The sequence below is a fragment of the Pelodiscus sinensis genome, chromosome 5 (genome assembly GCF_052426305.1).
Source record: "Pelodiscus sinensis isolate ZL-2025 chromosome 5, ASM5242630v1, whole genome shotgun sequence".
In the NCBI taxonomy this organism is placed as follows: Eukaryota; Metazoa; Chordata; order Testudines; family Trionychidae; genus Pelodiscus; species Pelodiscus sinensis.
Genome location: NC_143056.1, coordinates 3052003 through 3070462, shown reverse-complemented (window position 1 = coordinate 3070462; position 18460 = coordinate 3052003). Strand labels below are relative to the sequence as shown.

The 18460-nt window shown below is 46.1% G+C and overlaps 1 protein-coding gene across 3 annotated transcripts in view; it reads left to right on the top strand.

The window, feature by feature from the left end:
* MIS18BP1 (MIS18 binding protein 1) overlaps nucleotides 1-18460 on the top strand; it is a 64900-nt gene that overhangs the window by 9681 nt on the left and 36759 nt on the right. For all 3 annotated transcript variants that reach the window (XM_075926124.1, XM_014572324.4, XM_075926125.2), the window contains exons 4-6: nucleotides 642-1153; nucleotides 5976-6052; nucleotides 9167-9297. In XM_075926124.1, coding sequence (XP_075782239.1) covers nucleotides 642-1153; nucleotides 5976-6052; nucleotides 9167-9297 — 720 coding nt within the window. The remainder of the gene's footprint in view (nucleotides 1-641; nucleotides 1154-5975; nucleotides 6053-9166; nucleotides 9298-18460) is intronic.

Below are 18460 nucleotides of genomic sequence, written 5' to 3'. Positions count from 1 at the left end.
TCGATGAGACTTAAACATCTCATTGAAGCTAGCCCAGACCGTTCCCTCCCTCCCCCCCAAACTTCTTCCTAGCAGTACTAGGTATAAACTTCCATCCATGTTTCACCAAATTCTGTCTCTGTGTGGGCCAGATGGGTGTGGTAATTTTTCTCACTGGACTAACTGCTGTTGAGAATGAGAACTTTTTATGCCACACAGAACTTTTCTTCGGGCCTATGTAGGCATACAGAGAAGTTCTTGGAGGTTCTCTCTGCAAATTTCAGACTTCTGTATTCATTGCTACCTGCTTAGGTGCTGTTTGGTAAGGAGTGGGATAGCAGGTCTGGAAGGTTGAAGTGGCCTTTAGCATCAGAAGTCTCACCAGGAGCTCATGCCTGGGTTAACGCCACCATGCAATACATGAGATTAAAAAGGCTGCTTACACCTAATAGTAGCTGTGGAGTTGCTGGTCTTAGGGTGTATGGAAAAATTGCCCCAACGGATGGGGGGAAGGGAGAGAAGCTGTAATTTCTACTTTAGATTCCTTGAAATAGAAGCATCGAATCAGATTTCTGGTTTTGTTAATGTAGGTTTGCTTTTCTTTAAATAACATGAGTTGCTTTGCCTGAATTTATCTTTTTTTGTTTGTTTAAATTTGTCAGGTCCTGCAATGTCAAACCAAATCGAGCAAAGTATTTCTTCAAGAATCGCAAACAGTCCATTAATCAAATCTGATTTTGCCAAACAAGTCAATAATTTTAATGGAGAGTCTACAGTAAACAATATCAGCAGAAGTCAGGATGACATTTTTCTTGTTGAACCGATTGACGCTGATGATGAAATGTCTCAAAATACCGTGGTCGATACTGTAAACAGAAACCCTAACCCTTCTAAAACTAGGGTTCAGTTATCAGAAAGGCATGGAAGTGGAGAAACAATATATGCTAGTCCTCATCGAGAAGGAGGACCCTTACAAAAGAGTGACTGGAAAACAGCCCAAGCCATAGAGAAGATATCGGACACTGACCCTCAGAGGCCCACACAGTGCCTGTGTAATATTATGTTTTCTTCTCCAAAAGTCCACATACCACGAAAGCAAAAACCAAAAGAAGGCGATTGTAAGGTCCTGTCAAGTACATCAGCAGATAAAAATGATGGCAATACACATAAACAGGTGGGAGAGTTATTTCCTTTGTGGAAGGATTTTATATTGAAAAATTCCTTCAGATTTTCTCTGACAGTGATATTTGTTTAGTGTTTTTGTCATATAGCAAGAAACAAGTATAAATACCTATCCTGTGGAATTAATGAACTTCATTTGTGCCCTCCTTTGGAAAACTTGCAGGCTGTCATAGTAACCATTTAATCAGAGGCTAGACCTGATGTGATTCTGTTTTGGTTGATCAGACTTGTTTATGCTTGAAAATGGTGGTAGAAAGAAACAGAAATAACACTTTACCTTTTTTAAAAACAAATCTTTAAACCAAAATTAGTATTTCATAGACTTATAGAACAATAAAGCTGGAAGAGACCTCAGAAGGTCATCAAGTCCAGCCCCCTGCTCTAGGCAGGACCAATCCCAACTAAATCAACCTGGCCAGGGCTTTGTCAAGCCGAGACTTAAACACCTCTAGGGATGGAGACTCCACTACTTCCCTAGGTAACCCATTCCAGTACTTCACTACCCTCCTAGTGAAATAGTTTTTCCTAATATCCAACCTGGACCTCTCCCACCACAACTTGAGACCATTGCTCCTTGTTCTGCCATCTGTCACTACTGAGAACAGCCTCTCTCCAGCCTCTTTGGAACCTCCCTTCAGGAAGTTGAAGGCTGCTATCAAATCCCCCTCACTCTTCGCTTCTGCAGACTAAACAGACCCAACTCCCTCAGCCTCTCCTCATAAGTCATATGCTCCAGCCCCGAAATCATTTTGGTTGCCCTCCGCTGAACCCTCTCCAATGCGTCCACATCCTTTTTGTAGTGGGGGGCCCAGAACTGGACACAATACTCCAGATGTGGCCTCACCAGAGCCGAATAAAGGGGAATAATCACATCTCTGGATCTGCTGGCAGTGCTCCTCTTAATGCAGCCTAATATGCCATTAGCCTTCTTGGCTACAAGGGCACACTGTTGACTCATATCCAGCTTCTCATCCACTGTAACCCCCAGGTCCTTTTTTGCAGAACTACTACTTAATTGGTTGGTCCCCAACTTGTAACAATACTTGGGATTCTTCCGTCCCAAGTGCAGGACTCTGCCCTTGTCCTTGTTGAACCTCATCAGATTTCTTGTGGCCCGATCCTCCAATTTGTCTAAGTCACTCTGGACCCTATCGCTGCCCTCAAGCGTATCTACCTCTCCCCCTAGCTTAGTGTCATCCGCAAACTTGCTGAGGGTGCAATCCATCCTCTCATCCAGGTCATTAATAAAGATATTGAACAAAACCGGTCCTAGAACTGAACCTTGGTGCACTCCTTTAGAAACCGACCGCCATCCTGACACCGAGCCGTTGATCACTACCCGCTGGGCCCGGCCCAGCTTGCTTTATTTTCATATTTATTAATATTCAACAATAGAACGTTGTAATTGAATGGAGAGAAAATTCTTGAGAGAGATGACTGGTAGACACTAGAGGTAAGAGGTCCGGGGCAGATAATATTACAGTCTTTTGCTGCCTTTGTGCCCAAAGGAATCAATCCCATGTGGAACTTTGAGCCCACAGGTCTCTGGTAGTGGATGTGATTCAAAGGTTATGTTCAGTCTAACATTTTAAAAGGAAAAACCCCCTAAATCAGGGTGGGCAAAAGCTTCTCATTGGACTGGATCCGGCCCATCTATGGCTTGGATCCGGCCCGCGAGGCAGTCCCGCGCCTCGCCCCCAGTGCAGGGGTTGGCTGCCTACAGCATGCGTGCCGCTTACAGCATACAAGCTGATTTTCAGCAGCATGGGGGAGGGAACTCAGCCCCGCCCCTCCTCCCTCGCAGAGCCGCTGGCATGAGGCGATCCAGGGCCAGCCTTGGAGGCACTGCTGCTGTGGCCATGTGGTTCGGGACTGTAGCAGTGGTGCCTCCTGGGTCGGCCCAGGACCACGTGGATTGCAGCTTTGGGGCTTCTGGGGCGGCCCCGGCCTGTCAATAGCAACGGTGGGGTCAGTCCCAGACCACGTGGGTCCTGGCAGCAGGGCCTCCCTCTGGGATGGCCGGGACAGTGTGGCTGTGGCGGCTGTTGCAAGGGGGTATGGAACCAGGCAAGGTCCCCCCTCATGCCCATACCGCCTCCACCCCAACCCTTCCCCCCCACTTTCCTCTCCCCTCCAAGACCTGGCACCCCTAGCTTGCTCCAACACCCTCCCTTGTTCCTGCATCCTCTCTCCTGGCCAGACACCTCACCCTGTTCCTTCATCCACATTGCTCCTGCACCCTCTATCCTGGCCACACACTGCACCCTACCTTGTTCCTGATCCTTCCACCAGGCCAGGCACCCTACTCCCAGCCTTCTTCTGTACCCTAATTCCCTCCCAGATCCTGCACCCATCCCTTTCCTACTTGCTGGCAGCCCTGTCTCGTGGCACCTCATTTTTGTCCCTCCCCCAGAGCCTAAGGAAATCCATAAAATCCTCTAACTCTAGAACCCCAGAAAAGTAAATCTGGTCTATAGGAAGCCCTGAACCTCCGTCCCCCCGTTCCCTTCCCCTCCCCTCCCCTCCCCTCCTCTCACCCCGTGAGGCTGGGGCATCTGTGGAGTGAGGTGTCTCAGTTGGGGCCACATCAGTGAGCATTGGGGGTTTTTGGAGGAGTTTTTTTCTTTTGCTTCTCACTTATGTGGTCCCCAACTAATTTTTCTGTGGGTCAGTAACCCTCCCCCAACCCAAAAAAGGTTCCCCTCCCCTGCCATAAAGAAAACGTTGAAACCTTTTGTGTTGGACATAATATTTAATTTATTTAAAATGAAGTTTGATAAACCAACGTGAGGAAGTTAAAATGCTTCATCTGTTTTGTAGTATAAATTAAACTGTTCTCACTACCTTCAGCTGGTTCAGAAAATAAGGTCTCATCGTACCCAGCCTGCCCTTGCCTCCCCTCTCCCTCCATCCCCCGCACACTGATCTGTGAATAAGTTAAATCTCAGTACGCCACTTCTGAAAGGTTGCCGACCCCTGCACTAAAAGGTAAAACCTGCATCTTTCTTTATTAATGAAACTGCTGTAAGTAGGACTATTAGTAACTTTAAAAAGTATCACTGGCACTCGGACCCTACATAGAGGTGAAGAAGTCAGATCTCTGCTCTCTGCCTCTGAAAGGTTGCTGACCCCTGCCCTAGCGCATTGCCTGGGAGCTAGAGACACGCATTCCCTTTCAACTGCTTCTATTTAAAGGGCACTTGCTGAGTGGCTGCATTGCCTGGAAGCCACCCAGCAGGCACAAGCCCTTTAAACAGAAGCAGTTGAAGGGGCTTGCAGCTCTTGGTCCCACTGGCCTGTTGCCTGGGAGCTGCCCGGGAGGCACGAGCCCTTTCAACTGCTACTATTCAAAGGGCTTGTGCTTGCCGGGTGGCTGCCAGCCAAAAGGTTAGGAGCGGGGCCAGGAGCTGCCAGCCATGTTATGTGAATTCTAAGCCTCCACCCCAGACAACTCTGGGAGGACACTCGTCCCCAGCACCTTCCCATCTGTTCCAGGTCCCTTCCATTAGCCAGAAGTCAGGTGGCAGGGACCCCTGGTCAAGCAAAGCTCCTGGCAGCGTAGTTCTCAACCCCACCCCTTCTGCGCGCGGCTCCGCCCCTTCCGGGTCAGCCCGCGGCCACTTCCGAAATTTGTGAAGTGGCTCTCCTTCAAAAATTATTGCCCAGCCCTGCCCTAAATCCATTATATAAAGCAAGGAGGAAAGGGAATGATAAAGAAAAGGTGTGTACTTAATGTAAGTGTTAGAGGAATTTTTAAAACCGTTTTAATACAACGATATAAAACTACCCAAATCCTGTCTCTACACAGGTGTGAAATGTTCAATATAAAATTACTAGGCCAATCTCCAAAAGTGATAACTTACTTCAAGGTCTGCCTTTAATAGACTATCAAGCCCATTGTCTGCATCTGAGGCATGCACTGAGAGTTTACTGATCTCTGTGCTGTGGGTTTTGAATACAATATAATCAGTAAATACAACTGGAATCCCTTTTACTCTTTCATGTGTCAGGTATTGGATTTCTCCCAATAATAAGGGATTACAGGTGTGGGATGAGGGGGAAGACTTGTGTTGGAAACTTTAGAGTTTGCAAATTGTAACTTTCTAGAAGCTTTAAAACTAATAAAAGAAAGTTCTTCACACAGCGTGTAGTCAACCTGTGGAACTCCTTGCCAGAGGAGGCTGTGAAGGCTAGGACTATAACAGAGTTTAAAGAGAAGCTAGATCATTTCATGGAGGTTAGGTCCATAAAAGGCTATTAGCCAGGGGATAGAAATGGTGTCCCTGGCCTCTGTTTGTCAGAGGCTGGAGAAGGATGGCAGGAGACAAATCGCTTGATCATTGTCTTTGGTCCTCCCTCTCTGGGGCATCTGGTGCTGGCCACTGTCGGCAGACAGGCAACTGGCCTAGATGGACCTTTGGTCTGACCTAGTATGGCCGTTCTTATGGAAACTTCCTTAACTTTTTTTTTTTTTTTTTAATGTTTGGATTTTTCAACTTTCGTTCCCAAATTTCTGTCAAATGTGTTCATATTTTTCAATTGCTTAATGTTTGAGGCATCTGTTTTCAACATTTCCTCCACCCACATTAGAAATAGTAAATGTGTCTCATGGCCACTTACCATCTCTCTGAAGTATTCAGTTTGCAAATTCAACGTTAATATGTGTAGAAATTATTGATTTTAAACAGTTTAAAACATTTGTTTTCTTTAAAACCGTATACTGGTTAAATGGTATTTAGTTTGCTTTTTAATTGCTATATAATTGTCATATTTAAATTTACCTTCACTGTACTCTGTTTTTCTTTAACCTGCAGCAAAAAATCTGCCTAAGTGATTGGAGGATTAAGGTCATCAACAACAATACTGCGGTGTGTGTGGAAGGAAAACGAATGTAAGTAGCTATTTTCCTTCATCACTGTTGCACATACAGGCAGTCCCTGAGTTACGCGGATCCGACTTATGTTGGATCCGCAGTTACGAACGGGGTTTTTCTCGCCCTGGAGGACGGGAGCAGCGGGACGCCCAGATGCGCCGCAGTCCCGCCGCCCGTGTCCTCTGGGGCGAGAAAAGCTGCTCCGCGTCTCCCTGGTCTTCTGGGGGGGGAACTCCCCCCCAGAAGACCAGGGAGACGCTGAGCAAAGCCGTGGAGCATGCGGGCAGCGGGAAAGCCCAGACGCGCCGCGGCTGTCTTTGCTCCCCGTCTCCCTGGTCTGCTGTCTCCAGCAGACCAGGGAGACGCGGAGCAAAGCCGCGGAGCACGCGGGCAGCGGGACAGCCCAAACGCGCCACAGCTGTCCCGCTGCCGGCGTCCTCCGAGGCTTTGCTCCGTGTCTCCCTGGTCTGCTGGTCTCTAGCAGACCAGCAGACCAGGGAGACGCGGAGCAAAGCCACGGAGGACCTGGGCAGTGGGACCACGGTGCGTCTCGGTCCACCGCCCGCGTCTCCCTGGTCTGGGGGGGGACGCAGCTAGTGCGTCCCCTCCTCCCCCCAGCAGACCAGGCTTTTCCCCAGATGCCTGTGGTAGAGCAGCTGGGGTGCTGCCGGTTGGTTCCGCAGCGCCGCTCTGGGCGCTACTGGACCAACCCGGCAGCACCCAAGCTGCTCTGCCCCAGGCATCAGCTGCTGCTGAAACTGACCAGTGCTGACTACAGGAAGCTCAAGGCAGAGTTACTCTGCCTCGGGCTTCCTGTAGTCAGCCGCTGGTCAGTTTCAGCAGCGGCTGAATCTGGACGCCAGTTCCAACTTACATACAGATTCAACTTAAGAACAAACCTACAGTCCCTATCTTGTACGTAACCCGGGGACTGCCTGTATCTGTGATACAAACATGAAAATAAAAAATGAAATTTATATCTGGACTGCAAAAATATGCACCATCCTGGCATCTCCATTTGGGACTACTGAGAGTGCATCTACAAAGGATAATGTGCAGTGCTTGGAAGCACCAAATATTAGTCTTCCTCAGTTTAACCATTAACGTATGGCTGTAACTGCTGTTAACCATGGCACCTCGCTAGCAGGTGCCTCCATCCACTTATCAAAGGCAATTTGAGGAATGGACCCAGGCTCTTTAGTGTAAGAAAGCCATGTGCACAGCTGGGGAGAAGCTAGCCCAGCAAAAAACAAGTATAGTCTCCTTGTTCCACTGTATGGAGGAAAGGGAGCACATCAGCAGCATAACTCAAAGGTTTCAAGAACTAGCTGTCCACTCTATCATAGAATTATAGGCTTATTGTCCAAACTAAACTGCCCTTGCTGAAATGTAAGCCCATCGCTGCTTGTCCTATCCTTCTTGTAACAACCTTTTATTTACTTGAAAATTGTCATCATGTGCCCCTCAATCTTCTTTTCTCTACACTAAACAAACCAAATTTTTAAAAAACAATCTTTCTATCACAAGTCATGTTATTTAGACCTTTAAGCATTTTTGTTGCTTTGTTCTGGACTTTCTCCAGTTTGTCCACATTTTTTCTGAAATGCGGCACTCAAAACTGAACACACTACTCCAGCTCATGCCTTATCAGATGTGGAGTAGAGTGGAAGAATTAATTTTCTCATCGGGCTTACAACACTCATGTTGATTCATCCCAGAATGGCGCTAGCTTTTTTTTTTTGCAATGGTGTTACACTGTTGATCATTATTTAGCTTGTGATTAGCTATTAACCCTAGATCAGTTTCCACGATACTCCTCCTTAGGCAGTCATTTCTATTTTGTATGTGTGCAACTAATTGTTCCTAAATGGAGTTCTTTGCATTTGCCCATATTGAATTTTATCCTGTTTACTTCAGACCATTTCTTCAGTTTCTCCAGATCATTATGAATTTTAATGCTATCTTCCAAAGCACTTGCTGCCCCTCCCAGCTAGGTATCATTTGCAAACTCTATGCTGTTATCAAAATTATTAATGAAGATACTGAATAGAACCAGACCAGAACTGATCCCTGCAGGACCTTGCTTGATATTCCCTTCCAGTTTGACTGTGCATCAATATATTGATTCAGGGTGATTATGAAAGCAATTACTAGCAGCCCTCTCTTGTGTCCTTAGTACCTACAATCTGTCCAGGTTGTCTACATGTGAGGTTTCATGTTCTTTATCTTTTAGCCTATCTTACATAGCTGTGGGTTTCCTTGTAAACATCCAGTCCATTTTTGTACTCCTGTGCTCTTGGATTCAGAGATGTTTTTCAGCAGATTGATGTATATATTTTTAATACCTCAGACAACCTACAAGGAAAGGTTTTGATCACTCTGTTGCCATGTAATTTCATTGTATGTGGCCTTATTCTTGAATTATGAGTGTGTAAATGAGAATACCGTACTTAACTTCCATACCCATCTCTATTGTCTCCAGTTTTAATTTTTAAAATTTTTCCTTATACAAAAAAATGTTTCTAATCACTCTGTTTCATGTTTTGAGACCTTTTTATTTTTCTGTATCTTTTTAAATGACCCAGGTACCATTATTTTAAATCTTGGCATTTTTAGTAGTTTCCAACCCCATTTTTATACTTCATAGCAATTTGTTTGCTTTTTTGGGAGGAATTGAGCAGATGTTTTTGTGAACAACTGTTCAGAATGGCATCCAAGTTCTTTTTCTCCTGAGTGGTTACCATTAACTTAGAACAATAATGTAGCTGACTAGCTTATCTTACTCATTCTCCTGTTTATCACCATGTATTTGTCAATACTAAATTTCTTCCTCCATTGTGCTCCTAATCCATTTAATGTTGTTAGGTCCCTCCGGAGTTTCTCAGTCTTTCCTAATTTTGACTATGCTAAATAAGGGCTTGGAAGGCCTCTATTTATGTCAGTGGGAGTTGGGCCATAATTTGGTATCCTGAAACTTCTATTCAGTCCCTTTTCTATCTCATTAATGAAAATATTAAACGTCAGATTCTGATTAAACAGAATCTTGGTTTTCTCATTCAAACGTGGAACCCCACCATGAATTATTTTCTCTAAAGAAAGTGGACAACTTATTTTCATTTATTCTGTCTCCAGAGATATGAAAGAACTGTGCTGGCATAGCAATGCAATTGTGGAACGTGTGGCGTACAACCAAGTTAAAACAATATCTGGCAGCATCTACTTATTACAAGGCAATATAGAGCCTGTTTCCATGAGAAAAGATGGTAAGGAAACTCATTTTAAATGCAAAATGTCTGATTATTTATACGAGAGAAATGAAGGCAGAGTTACCATTTTTCTGTAAAATACAAAGGGTAGGTTACTTTAAAGGTGAATTGCAAACAAGCGTACTGCATTAACTTCAGCAATATATTCTGCATGTGCCTGCCAGATGGACTCAGTGGGATATTCAGCACATACCGTAAAACTGATTTCTGCCCTCAGCTTTTTAGATCCTTTGCTGTTCATCCCTTCTGACATCTGCTCCATTGTGATGTTGCAGCCACTATGATATGCAGCTTGGAGCATGGAACTACCCAATAGGTATGTCAGACAGATTCTCTTTTTTTAGTATAAATTGCCTGATTTTGGGAAAAAAAATCCCTTTTTTATAATTTGGAAGTGTGGGGTTTTTTTTGGCTGTTTTATGTGTTATGTGGCTCATAAGACCTTATTGATGAAGAAATTCTATGAATATTGCTGAAGATAAAGTATGAAACTACATTATTTGCAGTTCATCTTTAAACGATTAGTTACTAGATTAGTAAAGCTTCAGAGGGGTAGCTGAGTTAGTTTCTTTACTGGAAAAAATAAAAGAAAAACTTGAAGTGGGTTGTACCCACGAAAGTTTATGATGCCATCTGCATGTTTTGTTAGTCTTTAAGGTGCTGCAAGACTTTTTTTTTTTTTTAAGGTTTTCTAGATGAGTAAAGTAGCACAAGATATTACTTTAAAAATAATCCTAGTAAACCAAACTCTTTCATGAATGTACCTTTTAGGGATGTCAATGATTAAATGGTTATGGGGCAATGCCAGGGATGTTGATGTGTGGTCGATTATATAATTAATCGTTAAGACGATGCTCATTGGTTAATCTTGTCAACTACATACATTTCTTGCCCTCCCCTGCTTGCTGCCTCTGTATCGGAGGCAGCAAGGGCAGGGAGAAGCAAGAGTAGGCTTAAAAGCCATTTCTCCCTCAGGACCGGCTCCACAGTTCCGCCTGCTCCCTTACCCCCAGCCTGCTGCTTCTATTAAAAATGAGGTTTAAGGGTTATTTCAAAAGAAGGGTTTTTTCTTTCGAAATAGGGTATTTCAAAAAAGTGCCCAGATGCAATTATGCAAATGAAGTGCGGGAAATTCAAATCTGTGCTTCATTTGCAATTTCGCTCACCTGCATTTGCATTTCTCTCTGGAAGGAGGAATGCAGTATAGACATACCCTTAGAGGCCACAGCGTGGGCAGGAGGCAGGCAGAGGAATCTGCTGCAAAGCAGCCTCTGTCCATGAAGCAACAGGCCCGCCATGAACAGAGACTGGTCCCTGGCAGTAGCCCCTGTCCTCAGAGGGTCCGAGCTCCCCGTAGACAGAGGCTGGCCCGCCCCTGGGGACTATAAAATAGTTGAGTAACCAATAAGAATTCATGTGGTTACTCGATTATTCAGTTACCTGATATCGAACATCCCTAGGCAATGCTTACTGGTTTTCAGTTAACTAGTGGCCCTGCTGGGCTGGAGTAGCCCCCAGCCTGGCTAGATCAGCCCACCACTGGCCTGGCCAGAGCAGCCTGCCCCTATTTAAGTGGCTAACCAGTTAAACATTACCTTTAACTGATTAAATGGGATTTTACATCCCTAGTACAGTAAAACTCCAATAGTCTGGCACCCAGTTGTCCAGCACTCCCGATAGTCCGGCAGCAAAATGGCAAGCGCTCTTGATGGAACCGAGACGGAACCCGGAACCGCTCAGCTCAGCCACTCGAACGTGGGTTACAGCAGGGAGGAGAAGTGTTTGGCTCCGAGGAGGGTGAGGGGGATTGGGTTACGCATGGCGACCCGGCCAGCTGATTGAAAAGCCATGCGGCTGTACCGAGACCCAAGCATAAGGTTGGGGGGGAGGAGGAGTGGCTTCGGGTTACAGCAGAGGGGAGAAGTGTTTTGGCTCCAGGGAAGGGGAAGGGGAGGGGGAGGAGGATTGGGTTACACAGGGCATTCCGTCCAGATGATCGAAAAGCTGGCCGCTCAGCGCACGTGCCCCGTGCGTCTGTACCAGCGGCTCCAGGACCCAAGCATAAGGTTGGGCGGGGATTGGGTTGGGAGTATGCAGTACCTCCTGATACTCCGGCATATCCGATAATCTGGCACCACCTAGGTCACAAAGGTGCCGGATTATCGGAAGTCTACTGTACCTTCATAGTTTGATGTAGTAAATGGTTATTGTTCATATCAGTGGGAATGTGGTAAACCCCATAGAATTTTCCTTTTCAGATTCAGTTTTTTTACATGAGATTTTTATAGAAATTCAATGAACACCTGAACATATTTGTTTATTTCCTTTACCTTTTTCTCCGAGAGTAATACCCATTCTTGAAAGCCTTCTCTATTAAAATCCTCACTCTTAAAATATGTATACATCAGGGATGCTAGTGCATAGCCATTCACACTCTTAACTGATAAGACTTGGGCTTGTCCATTAATCCAAATTAAGACACACACCCCCCTTTGCTACCTCTGATACAGAGGCAGCAAAGGGGGAGAAGGCGGGAGCTGGTGCCCGTGGGGTTCCAGCTTTTAAGCCAGCTCCCTGTGTGTGCTAGTTCCCATGGAACCACAGAGGCAGCAGTGCAGGCGGAAGGGGAGGCAGGGCCAGCAGGATGCCAGAGCAGCTTCTGTTCATGAGGAGACTGGACACCCTGCCAATAGGAGCCGCTGCTGCGGAGGCAGCAGTGCGGGATGGCAGGGGCTCCCCGGGAATGGGGCCAAGAGCTGGGAGAGCAATGGCTTCTGACTTCACCCCGGGGCAGGGGAGCATTTTAGTTCAAATTGTTGCACTACACAACTCAAATACTGATACCTAACATCCCTAGTACACACACAAGTCTGGGACAATAGGGTAATTTTACTGCATGTCTTAAAAGTCGTCAGATTTCAGGCTTGGGTGAAACAACGTGGAAGTGAACTTGTAAAACATCCTGCTGCCAGCCCCGTCAGTTATGCAAGACAATTATTAGTCAAAGAGAATTGCCAAGATAACAGCCAAGATAAGAAGCAGTATCTGTAATAGAATTCAAGCTCATTTAGGCCTTCGTATGTCAAAACAAATGCACAGTCCTACAGTTTATGGCCAGAAGGGACTGCAAGATTATCTGGCCTGAGCTATGTATTAGGTCAGCAAAACCACCCAGTCTCTGCACATTAAACCCAGCAATACAAATGAGACCAAAGTAAATTAGACCTACTACAAAGTAAATTAGGGAGATTCCCAAATCTGCACCGTCCTTTGTGGGTGATGAATCTGAGGAACTGTCCTGTATTGAAGTGTCATTTGAGGAGGTTTTGGAACAAATAGAAAAACTTAATGTTAACAGATCTCCGGGACCAGATGGCATTCATCCAAAGGTTCTAAAAGAACTCAAATGGGAAATTGCTGAACTATTATCTGTGGTTTGTAACCTTTCCTTTAAATCGGCTTCTGTACCCGATGACTGGAAGGTAGCCAATGTGACACCAATATTTACAAAGGGCTGTAGAGGCGATCCTGGCAATTACAGACCGGTAAGTCTAACTTCAGTACCGGGCAAATTAGTTGAAACAATAGTAAAGAATAAAATTGTGAGGTATGTAGAGGAACATAATTTGTTGGACAAAAGTCAGCATGGTTTCTGTAAAGGGGAATCCTGTCTTACTAATCTATTAGAGTTCTTTGAAGGGGTTAACAAACATGCAGACGGGGGAGCCATTAGATATAGTATACTTAGATTTTCAGAAAGCCTTTGACAAGATCCCTCACCAAAGGCTCTTGTGTAAATTACATTGCCATGGGATAAGAGGGAAGGTCCTTTCATGGATTGAGAACTGGTTAAGACAGGAAACAAAGGGTAGGAATAAATGGTAAATTTTCAGATTGGAGGGGGGTCACTAGTGGTGTATCCCAAGGGTGGGTCCTGGGACCAATCCTGTTCAACTTATTCATAAATGATCTGGAGAAAGGGGCAAGCAGTGAGGTGGTAAAGTTTGCTGATGATATCAAATTGTTTAGGATAGTCAAGACAGACGCAGACTGTGAGGGACTCCAAAAAGATCTCACCAAACTGAGTGATTGGGCAACAAAATGGCAAATGAAATTTAATGTGGATAAGTGTAAAGTAATGCACATCGGGAAAAATAACCCCAACTATACGTACAGAATGATGGGGGCTAATTTGGCTACAACAAATCAGGAAAGAGATCTTGGAGTTATCGTGGACAGTTCTCTGAAAACTTCCACACAGTGTGCAGCGGCGGTCAAAAAGGCAAATAGGATGCTAGGAATTATTAAGAAAGGGAAAGAAAATAAGACCCAGAATATCCTACTGCCCCTGTATAAAACTATGGTACACCCACATCTTGAATACTGTGTACAGAGATGGTCTCCTCACCTCAAAAAAGATATTTTGGCCTTGGAAAGGGTTCAGAAAAGGGCAACTAAAATGATTAGGGGTTTGGAACGGGTCCCATATGAAGAGAGGTTAAAACAACTGGGACTTTTCAGTTTAGAAAAGAGGAGACTGAGGGGGGATATGATAGAGGAATATAAAATCATGAGTGGTGTGGAGAGGGCGAATAAAGAAAAGGTATTTATTAGCTCCCATAACAGAAGAACTAAAGGACACCAAATGAAATTAATGGGTAGCCGGTTTAAAACTAATAAAAGAAAGTTCTTCTTCACACGGCGTGTAGTCAGCCTGTGGAACTCCTTGCCAGAGGCGGCTGTGAAGGCTAGAACTATAACAGAGTTTAAAGAGAAGCTGGATAAATTCATGGAGGTTAGGTCCATAAAAGGCTATTAGCCAGGAGATAGAAATGGTGTCCCTGGCCTCTGTTTGTCAGAGGTTGGAGAAGGATGGCAGGAGACAAATCGCTTGATCATTGTCTTCGGTCCACCCTCTCTGGGGCACCTGGTGCTGGCCACTGTCGGCAGACAGGCTACTGGGCTAGATGGACCTTTGGCCTGACCCAGTATGGCCGTTCTTATGTACAACAAAGAGCGCCAGCAATCAAGGTCCCTGGAATGGCCGGGGAATTATTAAATGGAGAGAAACCCCTATATGGTGTAGAGCAGTGTTTCCCAAATGGTGTTCCGTGGAACCCCGGGGTTCTGCAAAGTGAAAATAAGGGTTCCATGAGAAAATTCCATTACAATCACATTTTATGATTAAAACAATATTTAAGCATTTATATTCAATTTTATTGAAATCAATTTCCATTTGTGTTTGCCATGGTAAGTGTCCCTGTGTAATGCCAGCTTAGCCAGAGAGTGGGGACGATGATGTCACTACTCAGCGCTGTGCACGTGGCCATTCAGTGGAGTACCGTAAATCCCTGTATTCACTCTCAGGGAGTGTGGACCACGTGGGTGACTGAATAAAAATACAGGCAGTCCCTGAGTTACGCGGATCCGACTTATATCGGATCCGCAGTTACAAACGGGGCTTTTCTCGCCCCGGAGGACGGGAGCAGCAGGGCGCTCAGACGCGCCGCGATCCACCGCCCCCGTCCTTCGGGGCGAGAAAAGCTGCTCCCCATCTCCCTGGTCTGCAGGGAGACGGGGAACAAAGCCTTGGAGCATGCCCACAGCGGGACAGCCCGGGAGCGCTTGAGCTGTCCCCCTGCGGGCGTGCTCCGCGGCTTTGCTCCCCGTCTCCCGACCAGCAGACCAGGAAGATGGGGAGCAAAGCCTTGGAGCACGCCCGCAGTGGGACAGCCGCGGCGCGCCTGGGCTGTCCCGCTGCGGGCGTGCTCTAAGGCTTTGCTCCCCGTCTCCCGACCAGCAGACCAGGGAGATGGGAAGCAAAGCCGTGGAGCACGCCCGCAGGGGGACAGCTCAAGCGTGCCTGGGCTGTCCCACTGCGGGCATGCTCCGCAGCTTTGCTCCCCGTCTCCCTGGTCTGACCAGCAGACCAGGGAGATGGGGAGCAAAGCCTCTGAGCATGCCAGCAGTGGGACAGCTGCAGCGTGCCTGGACTGTCCCGCTGCCCACGTGCTCTGCGGCTTTGCTCCGCGTCTCCCAGGTCAGCAGACCAGGGAGACGGAGCAAAGCCGTGGAGGACTTGGATGGTCCCGCCACCCCTGTCTCCCTGGTCTGCTGGGGGGGGGGTGTGCAGCTAGTGCTCCCCCCCACCCCCTCAGCAGACCAGGCTTTTCTTGCCTACCCCTGGGGTAGAGCAGCTGGGGGCTGCCGGATTGGTCCCGCAGCGCCACTCCGGACCAACCTGGCAGCACCCCAGCTGCTCTGCCCCAGGCGTCCCCAAGTCAGCCGCTGCTGAAACTGACCAGCGGCTGACTACAGGAAGCCCGAGGCAGAGTTGCTCTGCCCCAGGCTTCCTGGAATCAGCCGCTGATCAGTTTCAGCAGCATCTGACTTGGGGACGCCTGGGGTTCTTAAGTTGAATCTGTATGTAAGTCAGAACTGGCGTCCAGATTCAGCCGTGGTTGAAACTGATCAGTTTCAGCAGCGGCTGACGCCATTTCCGACTTACATACAGATTCAACTTAAGAACAAACCTACAGTCCCTATCTTGTACGTAACCCGGGGACTGCCTGTATACTAGTGCCACGTCGGACAGAGTCGAAGCTTCAGCTGTCAAACCAGTTGCTTGTATAGGAGTGCACAAGCAGTGCTCTCACAAATACTATACTTCAGTATAGTTGCGTGATTTCTTGTATTTAAAAATTTAACCATGACACACATAAATTCACTATGCTAGATTAATCTACATATCATTATCTTGTTTAGCATTTGTTTATTATTATCCTTATTTATTTGTGGTCTACTTTTTCAGCTCCGTATACAAGACTGTTATTAGGGTTTCCACAAAATTCTTTCAAGTTTAAAAGTGTTCCGTGGCCAAATAAATTTGGGAAATACTGGTGTAGAGAATGTGAAAATCTCCAAAGTTACTGCCAATCGGGTCTCAGGGAAAATTCCTTTCTGATGCCAGATATGGTGCTCGGTTAGATCAGTGGTGGATAATAATTTTCTCAGAGAGGCCGCTTAATGAATTATGGTACATAGTCATGGGCCAGCTCCATCCACCAGAAGAGTGGGTCTGGGGCAGATGGAGCAGGCCTGAGGATAGCCTCTCCCAGAGTTGCCTGGGGCCAGAGGCTTTGAATTAAAAAGACAGCAAAGGGCTCATGACTCAGCCCACTGCTACTGCGTTGCCTGGCAGACAGCTGGGGTTGCTGAGGCTATTTAACGGGCTTGCAGCTCCAGACTGTGCTGGAGTAGCTCCGCAACCAGGAGCTATTGAAAGAGTATCCTGCTGCTTGAGCACTGCCTGGAATTTGGTGGCACAGACAGCAGGATATAAGTAGAAAGCGGCCTGATGCAGTCTGCAGGTGGGATCTGGCCCCCAGGCCCCATCTTTCATAGACTTTATTCATAGATTCATAGACTTTAAGGTCAGAAGGGACCATTATGATCATCTAGTCTGACCCCCTGCACAGTGCAGGCCACAGAATCTCAACCACCCCTCTTAGAATAATCCTCTCACCTATATCAAAGATATTGAAGCCTTCCAATACTTTGAAGGCCCCAACATGCAGAGAGTCCTTCAGCTGTGATCTGTGCCCAATGCTACAGAGGAAGGCGAAAAACCTCCAGGGCCTCTGCCAATCTACCCTGGAGGAAAATTCCTTCCCGACCCCAAATATGGCGATCAGCTAAACCCTGAGCATGTGGGCAAGATTCATCAGCCAGACACCCAGAAAGTTCCCTATAGCAACTCCTATCATCCCTCCACGGGTTAGATCATGACGGTGAGAGCAAGAACCAGTTAGCCAAGCAGCTGAGAGAGAGAATATACTGGCTGTAACTTATTTTGATTCATGAATCTGAGATAATACAGGTATCCATTCTAAATGTTAGTACTAGTTTTAAAACTTAAAATTCATAATAGCCCATGGGTGAAAAGGAAATAACACTTAAGCAGGTTAAGTCTGCTCCTCTGCCCACTCATCAGACTCAGCTCCATTATTTAAATACCTGCATTCTGTCTTGTTCCCCATGGCTCTGGTGTGGGAGGGGAATGTGAGGAGTGTCTGTCTCCTCCTCACTCAGGGTCCATGTTAATGAGGTTTGGGATTTTTTTTTGTTGTTTTTTGGTTTCTCACTTCTGCGTGACCCTCAACTAATTTTTTTTCTGTGGGTCAGTGGCCCCCAACCCAGAAAAGGTTTCCTACCCTAGGTTTATCAGTTTGTTCCAACCTCTTCTAATGACAGTTGAATCTGAGACAGTTCTTCAGATTTGCCACTTAAAAAGAATGGCTCAGGTTTGGGAATCTCCTTAACATCCTCAGACATGAAGACTGAATTCATTGAGTTTCTCCACAATGACCTTATTAACCTTGAGTGCTCCTTTAGCATCTTGATTGTCCAATGGCCTCACTGGTTATTGAGCAGGCTTCCTGCTTCGGATGTACCTTTTGCTATTACTTTTTGGCTAGATGTTCTTCACGTTCCTTTTTGACCTCTCTTATTATATTTTTACATGTCATTTAACAGAGTCTATGCTCCTTTCTATTTTCATCACTGCAATTTAACTTCTACTTTTTAAACTATGCTTTTTTATCTTCATTTTTTATCTGATTTAAGCCACATTGGCTCTTTCTGGGTTCTCGTACTGTGTTTTCTAATTTAGGGTATACATTTAAGTTGGGCATCTTTTGTGGAGTCTTTCAATGCCTTTATTCCAGTTGGTTGAACTGAGATGGGGATCTCTGGCCTCTAGTGCTTCAGTAATGGGTAGCAAGTTTAAAACGAATAAAAGAAAGTTCTTCTTCACACAGCGTGTAGTCAACCTGTGGAACTCCTTGCCAGAGGAGGCTGTGAAGGCTAGGACTATAATAGAGTTTAAAGAGAAGCTAGATAATTTCCTGGAGGTTAGGTCCATAAAAGGCTATTAGCCAGGGGATAAAATGGTGTCCTTGGCCTCTGTTTGTCAGAGGCTGGAGAGAGATGGCAGGAGACAAATCGCTTGATCATTGTCTTCGGTCCACCCTCTCTGGGGCACCTGGTGCTGGCCACTGTCGGTAGACAGGATACTGGGCTAGAAGGACCTTTGGTCTGACCCAGTACGGCCGTTCTTATGTTCTTATGTCATTCTTCCTCTCACCCCATCTGTACACCA